The sequence below is a fragment of the Bos indicus x Bos taurus genome, chromosome 10 (genome assembly GCF_003369695.1).
Source record: "Bos indicus x Bos taurus breed Angus x Brahman F1 hybrid chromosome 10, Bos_hybrid_MaternalHap_v2.0, whole genome shotgun sequence".
In the NCBI taxonomy this organism is placed as follows: domain Eukaryota; kingdom Metazoa; phylum Chordata; class Mammalia; order Artiodactyla; family Bovidae; genus Bos; species Bos indicus x Bos taurus.
Genome location: NC_040085.1, coordinates 40,865,126 through 40,875,207, shown reverse-complemented (window position 1 = coordinate 40,875,207; position 10,082 = coordinate 40,865,126). Strand labels below are relative to the sequence as shown.

The 10,082-nt window shown below is 48.6% G+C and overlaps 1 protein-coding gene across 12 annotated transcripts in view; it reads left to right on the top strand.

Moving 5' to 3' along the window:
- Positions 1 to 6,099: 6,099 nt before the first annotated feature.
- TPM1 (tropomyosin 1) overlaps positions 6,100 to 10,082 on the top strand; it is a 29,720-nt gene continuing 25,737 nt past the window's right edge. For 5 of the 12 annotated variants that reach the window (XM_027553815.1, XM_027553821.1, XM_027553814.1 and 2 more), the window contains exons 1-2: positions 6,109 to 6,420; positions 7,171 to 7,296. In XM_027553815.1, the coding sequence (XP_027409616.1) occupies positions 6,307 to 6,420; positions 7,171 to 7,296 (240 nt within the window). In that variant the 5' untranslated portion in view covers positions 6,109 to 6,306. Of the gene's footprint in view, positions 6,421 to 7,170; positions 7,297 to 7,496; positions 7,623 to 10,082 lie in introns of all 12 variants that reach the window. The other 7 variants (XM_027553813.1, XM_027553822.1, XM_027553812.1 and 4 more) reach the window with 3 other exon arrangements.

The following is a 10,082-nucleotide window of genomic DNA, read 5'->3' as shown; positions in this document are numbered from 1 at the left end:
TTTCTCACCAAGTTCTCCTATCACTGGGGAATGAGGGTGCCTTTAGAAGCCTAGGCTGCAGTCCTGGGCTGGGCCATGCAGGGTGAGCCTTCAGTCCCAGCCTTGTTACTATTATCTTTTAACCATGTTCATATGGTGGTACTAGTTGTGAAGAATCTGCCTACCAATACAGGAGATGTAAGAGATGTGGGTTTGATCCCTGGGTCAGGAAGATCCCCTGGAGATGGCAACCCACTCCAGTATTCTTGCCTGGAAAATCCCATGGACAGAGGAGCCTGGCGGGCTACAGTCCATGGGGTCACAAGAGAGTCGGTCATAACTGAGTGTCTGAGCACCACCATGATATGTAGACAAGACCTCTGGTGGCCCCTTCTCCTCTCCTCTTCACCTTATAATGTGTTGCTTTTAAGTACAAAATCAAGTATTAATATAAAAACAGTTGGGAATGGTTAATGAAAAAAGCGCCATTTCTGGGAACTGGGGCATTCACATCCTTATTCCTGCACAACTACCTCCCAGGTGGGTGATGTTGAGTCATCACTGCCTTTGGTTTTCTAATCTATAGAGAGGAGAATAGCACTCATCCTGATGCTGACATAAGAAGTTGTGAGGAAGAGAAAATAAGCTTTTTAGGTGCCTTCTAAATTTTACAGCCATAGAGAATATTGCTGTTTGTTCTTTCTTTTTTTCTTTTGACTGGGTCTTTACTGCAGTGTGCAGGGGCTTCTCTAAGTTGCAGCACAAGGGCTTTTCATGCTCAGGCTTCTCTTGTTGCTCAGCATAGGTCAGCAGTTGCAGCACATGAGCTTCTCTAGCTGGGCTCAGTTTCCTCAAGGCACGTGGGATCTTAGTTCCCCATCCAGGGATCGAACCTGCATCCCCTGCATTGGAAAGCAAATTCTTAACCACTGGACCACCAGGGATGTTCCAATATTGACATTCTTGAGACAGCTCAATTTCACAAGTCAGCGTGATTAAATCTATACCTCGTTGCTGCTATTGAAAGAGAATTAAGATATAAGACAGGAAAACTCGTGGTCTTTTTTTGTACTGGGAGAACCATTTTGCCCATACAAACCCTCCAGATAGCAAGAGTATTCAGGGAGCTCGCCACAGAATCAGGACCAGCAATGTGTCACTAAACAATTAAGGAAGATGTCCGCGATGTCCTAAAGACCTTTCTCAGAGCTCCAAACCCTCCCTAGAAACAGAGCATATTTTCCTTGGGTTCTTGAGGGTAGTATCACAAACCCTCAAGAAAGAAAATGTTCTTGTGTATGAGAAGAACATGCCGTATCTTGTTCTGTGGGACATGACATGCTGCATTCCAAAACCCACTGCATGAAGCCATTGTCTATCAGCTTAATTACAGATTCTTCACTTTCCCTTAATTGTGTGAGTCAGCACTGTGGACTCTGGGGGAGTCACAGTAACATAGGTAGAGAGGCAATGCTGTTAAGTAGGGTGGGACTATTAGGTAATAAGGTTTTTGTTTTGTTTTGTAAACAAACAGACCTTGATGTACATATTCAAGTAAGTGTTCCTTTTAAAGGTGTCACATTAGTAAGCTACGCTAATGTTGACTCACTTTTTTTTTTTTTTTTTTTGACTCACTTTTCTAATCAAATATTGGGAAACACAGTCTGGTAGGTATGGGGGCTCTTATAGAGGGAAGGGACAGTGTATTTAAAATGAAAGATCTCCTAGAAAACCTGTGATATGGGGACTTTCCCAGTGGTCCATTGGAATCCACATGTCCACTGAAGGGGGCATGGGTTCAATCCCTGGCCAGGAAACTAAGATTCCACATGCTGCCTTTGGGGAGTGCCTCCCCTGCAAAAAAAGTATTTTAAAAATCTGCAATATGTTCCTCACAGCTATGGGGGGGAGAGCCCAGACAGCATTTGGGACAACAGTAATATAGTTGAAAAACATAATAAGTGACCTCCCCTGTGCCTCACCCCATCCCCCCACCAAGAGGGTTTTACCCTGTAACATACATAGATGCTTCTCCTGGAGGAAAAGATCCATCTCTTACCCACCTCCCTTGATCTTATAAACTCTAGTTAAGTGCCATGCACACAAAAGGGGCTCAGTAAATATTTGTGGGACATTTGTCCTACCCTATCACAACACATACCCATTCTTCAGGCAACATAACATAGAATCTCTATTTTGAATGGAATTAAGTCTTTTGAGCCTAGTTTTCTTGTGGTTCCTTCCCAGGAACTGTTTCTCCTACTTGTATGGTTAACAGCCAAGAAAACAGTCATTCAACAAACATTTATGGAGAGATGACTGAATACCAAGCACTGGAGAAATCTTCTGGAAATTCCAAGGATGCTCTTGGTGTTCACACAGAACCTCTGGACCAAGGATCCTGTGCGGGGTTCCACATCACCACGATCTGGTCAGTTTTTCAACTTCCAAGGAACATTGACTCTCTCATGTAACCTCAGGAAGGAAAGGGTATAATTATAAGGACCCCCAGAACTGAGATTTGGTCATTGTTTCCCAGTCTTTTTTCCTAATGGTGTTTCTGTTTACCATGATATGTCTATCCCATTCTTTTTCTCTACAACCAACTTCTCTGCTTCCTCATACCTTAAATGATACATGGCCTGTCATGATATATTCGTCAGGAGAAGCTAGTAATGCTTCAGTAACAAACAGCCCCCAGTTCTCAATGGCCTGAAACAGCAGAGGTTTATATCTTGCTTGTGCTACATGTCCACCAAGGGTTAGTTCTGGAGAGAGGGGAACTCTACTTACCACAGCCACTTGGAAATTCAGACTACAAAACAGCAACAACTTTGAAAAAGAACACAGTGAGTCATACTAACTCATAGTATCTACCATAAGTTAGTTCTGTTCACATTTCTTTGGCCAAAGCACGTCAAATAAGCACACTTAATTGGGTGGGGATGTGCAATCAATCCTACCAAGACCTGATTGGGAAGAAAGCCCAAATATCTGTAAACAGCCTTAATCACCCTCTTACAAGTGATCTCCAGCCCAAGATCATAACCCCTTTTTGTTTCAGCTGCTTCAGCTACGGATTCATATTTTCCATGCTCCTCAGTTCAAACTACAGTCAAAGAGAAGCCCAGAGGCACAGTCCATCTCTGCCTAACAGGCCACAACCCTAAGTCCCTGGCTAGTCTATGGATCTGTCCTTAAGTCATAGCCACTCAGGTGGGGAACAGAAATATACTGTATATCCCATGGCTGTCTAGCTTGCCCCTCTTTTTCTTTTTTTGGCTGGGGATCAAACCCATCCCCCCTACATTGGGAGCATGGAGTCTTAACCACTGGACCACCAGAGAAGTCCCCAGCCCACACCCTTGATGTTATCCAAAGACCAGGAGATCTGACCAATATAGAAGAAATTCTTGTTTAAGTGAAGATATTTTGCCTGGTCCTAACCCTTGAAGGGTAGTGGATGGTGCAGACCATGAAGTTGGGCTGAACCTGGTTGATTGCCAGGCTATTCATGGAGCAGAATCTCACCAGTGGTGAAATGGAAATGACTGAGGCCAGGGACCTGTTATGTTAACCCATCAGTCTGGGGATTACTGATATGGTACCAAGGAATTTTTTAAATTGGCTTTGTGCAGCTCCATTTGCATACTGGACACCATAGTCTTTGACTTCTAAGCAGGTAAGAGAGGCAGGGAGGGGAAGAAAAAATGGATGTTTTAAACTTAAACAATAAGGCCTGAATGTATGAATCCCTAAATTCAAGCCCCTTTGCCATACACCCCTCTTATCTACCTTTCCAGTCTCACGTCCCAGTTCATCCCCAAGTGAACCTACTGTCCAACCACCATCAAATATTCTCTTTTCTACCCTTGGCTCATACAATACCCTCCTCTCTATCTAATTGCTATCCTTCCTCTAAAATCAGTTTAAAAACCACCACTTTTCAGAATAGTTTTTATCTGTCTGTCAGAATAGTTTTATCTGTCTGTCTCTGACCTGGTCATTTCTACTTCTTTCTCCACTGTTCATGCTGAACACCTGGAAGACATGGATGTATCTTACTTAATTGGGGATCCTGGAGCCTAGTGCCTACCTGGTATATAAAAGTGCTCACCAGTGGTGTGTTTGAATAGATGGTCTATAACACTAGTTCATTTAAGGGAACTTTAGCGTGCTTCTCTATGTTTGGCACAGTAGAGAAAATTCGCAATACATGGTCCCTCCAGGAGTTTCTCTAGTTCAGTTGCCTCATTTTATAAATGAGAAAACTGAGGCCCAGAGACAAGAGATGACTTGCCCTCTGCCACCCGAGCAGCCACAATTTACTGAGTACTTTGCTATGCGCTAGACAAAATGCTTTTCATTCTTTATCTCATTTTCATCCTTGTAACAACCCTAAGAGGGAAGAGTTTGTATACCTACCTTACAGAAGAGAAAACTGAAGCTTAAAGAGATTATAACGTGGTTAAGGCCATCTTGCAAGGAGGTAGCCAGGCCAAGTTTGGATTCCAGGGTCTAACTCTGGGGTCCCTACTCATAAACCTTATGCTGAGCTCCAAGTTGGGAAGTCAGCTCCCTGGGGTCCACACATCTGTATATCACCCAGAGGCCTTGAACTCTGTCAGTGTTCCAGTGGCTGGGTTCACGTGCGGTGATTAAAGGGTCCTGGTGAGTTTCTGTACCATGCAGTGCCTGTGCACACAAATCTAGTGTTCTGACCATTAGGTCAGGGTATTTTTTTCCCCCTCCTGGGAGGTTGGGTTAGTGGAAGAAACCTGATAAAATCCTGGGAGGAACTTGATCATTCTCTGAAGGACTTACAAGTTGTTTGACCTGCCTGATCTGCTCAGATACCGTCCAGGGAATATTCAGTATCCATGTAGGACAGGTTGTGAATTATTCTGCAGGGACTGTTAGTAAGACCCAACAAGACCCTCACCAGCTCTGCCTCAGCCAGTCTCAAGCAGGGTTTGGGAACAGCCCTTTCTTCCCTTCCCATCGAAAGTCTGAAAAGAGCAGGCTTTTCCCCATGGGGACTGGGAGGAGTAAGAGTTATAGGAGGAAATCCTCCTGCCTCTGAGCAGAGCTTACTGTACAGAGCAGGGCCTGTTCCCTCCTCAGAGTTATAGCTGTGGATACAATGACTTGGCTGGGATAACATTTATCCCTGTGTTCTGGTAACCTAGTACCTGAGTGCCTAACATGGAAAGAGGCCAACTCCCTAAACTCAGTGCAAGGAAAATGATTAAAAGTTAGATCTGGCGGCACCATAGGGATCATCTACCCCTCATCCCCAGGTTTAAAGATGTAGCACAGAGGCCAACTCACTTGTCAAGGTTACAGAGCTGCTGGTGATAGAGACCAAAAAACTAAGTTGCCTGACTCGAAACTCAATAGCCTTTTCCATTAAAGTCACAAGCTCCCACCCACACACCAACAAACACACCCCACCCTTTGGGGAAGTACCACACACACAGGCACACACAGAACCGGGTCCTATGTCCCTAAGGTATACAACTGTCTCTCCCCTGGGGGACAGGGAACCACATAAGACAGATTTGCAGACGTTCTGGCCCTCACCAGCAGACATATACAGCACCCCAGGCCTCCCTCCCAACTTGTCCTTTCTCTGCTCCAGTTGAGTTTCCAGAACATGAGAGCCATCCCGGGCTGACACCCTGTAGGCAGGGCGGGCGCCGGGAGCGTATGGGCCTGGGCGCCGTCGCGGTGGCTGCGGGGACCCCAGGTCAGATGCTTGGCGAGCCGCTGGGTCTGGCGGCCCAGGAAGCGACGCGCATCCTCTACCTGCCCGGCTGGCTCCTCAGGCCTCCTGTGACTTAGGACGGCTCGGCTGGGGACCCTAGGGCCGGAGCGTGAACCCTGGGAGGAGGGGGCGCAGAGGGCGGAGGATAGCACCGAGGCCCCCGGTCCGGAGAGGCCCAAGTGCCCTCTTCCTGGCGTTCAGGTTTGGAAAACGGGAGGCCTCGCCCGGCGGCTGCCTCGGCTGGCTGCTCGGGTCCCCATATATAGTCATATCCACCGTCAACTGGGAGGCCGGCAGGCGGCAGCGAATGGGCGAGCAGCCCCCGCGGGAGCAGCGGGGAGGGCGCGGGGGGCGGAGGGAGGAGAAGGGGGAAACGGGGCAGGAGAAAAAAGCTCTTCCAAAAAAGTATTGGCTGTCTTGAGGAATGCGGTCGCCCCCTTGGGAAAGTACATATCTGGGAGCAGCAGGCGGCTCTGCGCTCGCACTCCGGCTCCGCCGCTTCACCGCGCGCTCGCCTCCCTGCTCCCGCCGCAGCCCCAGGGCCCCTCGCCGCCGCCACCATGGACGCCATCAAGAAGAAGATGCAGATGCTCAAGCTCGACAAGGAGAACGCCTTGGATCGAGCGGAGCAGGCGGAGGCCGATAAGAAGGCAGCGGAGGACAGGAGCAAGCAGGTCTGCGCCTCCCCAACCGTGCGCCCGCGGGTCGCCCGCGCTCCGCCCGCCCTGGGGCCGGGAGCCCCGGGACCCGGCCTAGCACCCCTTCCTGGCCCCTCACCCCGAGGACTCCGGGAGCCATCCCCACTCCAGGGCGCCTGAGAAGCGGGAGGGGAAGAGCAGAAGTGGCTTATTCTAACTTTTTCTCTTACCTGGGGACGCTTATTTCCCTTCTCCGGTTGCCGGAGCCCGCCAAGTCCCATCAAGTGCTAGAGGCACTTCGTTCTGAGGATCAGAAAACAGTTTTGGATCTGGGGGTGGGGGAGAGGAGGAGGGTTGAAGGGAATCAAGTCCAGAAAGTTTTAGAAGTTCTTCTGGACTTTTGACCGGGGAATATAAAACATTCAACTGGGGGAGGGGGGAAGTCCGGGAGTGGGGAACGACAGTCACGGAGTTTTTTTGGTTAAAACAAAGATGGGACAGAAGAGAGGGTATGGCGGGCGCGGAATCGGGCCCATCCATTTCTTCTGCAACGCTAAGTTGTGGCCTTGAGCCCACTGAGACCTCGGTAGGAGTCTCGTCCCCGGGAGCGGTGGGGGGTATGAAGTAGCCTCGGGACAAGAGGAGGTTACCTAAGGACCCTTGAACCCCAACTCGGTGGCGCCCCAAAGCTGAAGGGCCCCAGCCAACCCGGTGCCCGTGTTGTGTGTGTGTGTCTAACACCCGGTCCGTGCCGGCCGCCCGCGCCCGCCCGCCGCCGCCCCCCAGCTCGAGGAGGACATAGCGGCCAAGGAGAAGCTGCTGCGGGTGTCGGAGGACGAGCGGGACCGGGTGCTGGAGGAGTTGCACAAGGCAGAGGACAGCCTCCTGGCCGCCGACGAGGCCGCCGCCAAGGTACCCCGGGCGCGCGCGGCGCGGCGCACGAATGGCTAACTCTGTCTCTCTCTCTCTCTCTCCCTCCCTGTCTTTCCCTTTCTCTCTCCCGCTGTCCCTGTCCTTCTGGCTCTGTGCACCCACAACCCTCCCTTGCGGGATCACGCTGCCTGCCGCACCCCCCACCCCGTCCCGTCCCCGTCCCCCACGGCCACTCCCAGCTGGAAGATGAGCTGGTGTCGCTGCAAAAGAAACTCAAGGCCACCGAAGATGAACTGGACAAATACTCCGAGGCTCTCAAAGATGCCCAGGAGAAGCTGGAGCTGGCGGAGAAAAAGGCCACCGACGTAAGTGCACGCACACGCTGCCCCCCTCACCTGCTGCCCTTGGGGCCTGCTCTGGGGGTCACCACAGAGGCCAGAGAACCATGGAGGAGGGTCACCTCCTCTTAGCTGGACACGTGCGCACAGCCTGCCATGGCCCAGAGCACTGGATGCTGCCCTCAACTGCTACTGCACACGTTCATTTTTATTTCATCCATTCCTCTCTTTTTTCTCCTTCTTTCCCTCACCCCTGGGGTTGGAGGCGGGTGGGGGTGGTGAGAATCTGGGAGAACACAGCAACTGAAATTGGACTCTGGAGGTGAACCCTTCCCCGTGGTGGCAGAAAACCTCTGAGGTGTCATCACCAAGGTTTGTGCAAGCAGAATGCCTAGTTTTCTCCACTTTCTTTCTTTTTGCTATCTCTGGTGGGTGGGAAGGCCTGGTTTTCAGTGACCAATCTAGTCAGGATTCAGAAGACCTGGCCTCTATATTGAAAGAATGACATAGTGTGTGCTACTTATTCTGAGAAGGTTAAGCTTGATGGTGGGCCTCAGAAACCCTTGAGGCCTCCTTACCAGGGAAGTCTTAATCCAGCCCTTCAGATCTGCCTGGGAAGATGATACTTGCTTGGGTCTGCACTCTGAGGGCACTAGATACAGAAAGTAAGCTGGGAGTTATATATAGCTCAGTGCTTTATATGGTATAGTGTGCTAGCTGCCCCTGGTTCCCCTGCTTGCCCCGCCCCGACCTGCCAGCCTCTGACAGCCACCACATAGTCTCGAGGATGATGCACACACCACAAAAGCTCTGCCAGTATTTTGTCTTCTGCCCTCTGAAATCTCTTCTAGCTGAAGAGCTTGCCTCTTCTGCTGCATAAGTCAAGACAGGCATTAGATTTCCAAAGAAATGACTTCTTTTTCACACCATTCTGGAAGCTAATTAAGCCTAGAGGCCCAATTAGGCAAGAATTCCTAGGGAAGTGAGCAACAATTTCAAGAATGTATGAGCACCAGGGAAAGCTATGCCCAGAAAGTTGAACGACTAAGGGCAACGGCAGAATTTTTTGTATGGGAGTAAAGTATACATTGATGGAGGGTCTGGGTTTTGAAATCAGTAAAGGCTTTCTGTGATGTGAAAGGTGTGAAATGTAATCTCCAAGCGTGCTTTGTAAATGAGAGATCCAGACACAGGACATTTAGAATCTGACAAAAAGAAAAAGTTTCAGTGAAGAGCAAGGTCCCTGGAGAGGGGGTTCAAGGAAGCACTGATTTAGCTAAAATATTTAAGTCACAAACTACCTGGCTTTAGAAAAAGCCAAAAAACATGTATAACTCTGCACCAGTTTTGTATAATGTAGGTCAGATGTCTGCTCCGTATATGGTTAAATGGAGGAGGCCTGTCTCCCCCAGATTCTCCAGCAGGACGTTTATTTAGCTTTTTCAAAAGGGCCGCTGATAGATCAAGGAGAGATATTCCTTATAAGGAAAAGAATGCAGAGAATTTGAAAATAGCCCAGTAAGACTGAAAGCAAGAGGAGAAAAAAGCTACTACAATTCTTAAGGGGGAAAAAAAATCATAATTATTGTGTAACTATGTGGTGCTATCATGTCTTTATTGAAAAATCTTGTTTAAGGGAGCTTTGGAATGAGATGAGGCAGAAGTAGCAAAGAGGATATTTAAAGCTAGTTGGAGGGGGGGAGTGGGCGGAGCCAGGAGGAGGGGGAGGTTTCTGAAACTGTTCCCTCCCCCCCACTGGAAAACTGTCCCTAATATGGTACACTTTTTTGGGGGGGTAGTATATTGATTATCTTCCTCTTTTAGGTTGTTTGCAACCTGTAGGGATGTAGAAGACATTCGTGAAGAAATGCTTTATTTAGAGTGATTCCTAACTAGTAAAAATAGTCAAGACCTGAGGAGGAAGAGACAGATGTCACAAAGGGAAGGAGGAGGTAGGAGAGAGGTCAACTTCCTGAGGTCGAATCATATTACATTTGGGACTAGGGCATTGGATTGTCATTACTCACCAGTGTAAAATATTTTTACATTTTTCTACTGCTAAAAACATTTTTCTACTAATTTTATACCAAACGATTTACAAATCCTATTCCAGAAATGGGCTCGTCCTAGCTTGAAAGGTTGTAATTCACATGGTCAAATCTCTGATGGCTTTGTTTTGAATTTCTTATGGTCTCTCCACCTAAGTGAGGCTGGAGGGGATCAAGGGCTCCATTTTCTTTGGCTTTAAACCCCTTCCCCAATAACTGTGATGTCTATGGCATCTGCAATATGTGAGTCTTTATTCCCTGTAGGTCTTTTCTTCCTAAATCAGTGATTCTCAACCTTAACTAAACATTGATGGTTTAAAAACTTAAAATCCAAGCTGCACCCTAGGCCAATTAGAATCGCTGGGATTGAGGTGATTCCAATGTGCAGCCAAGGCTGTGAACAACTGTCCTAAACTCTTTTGTATAATGACATCAGCAT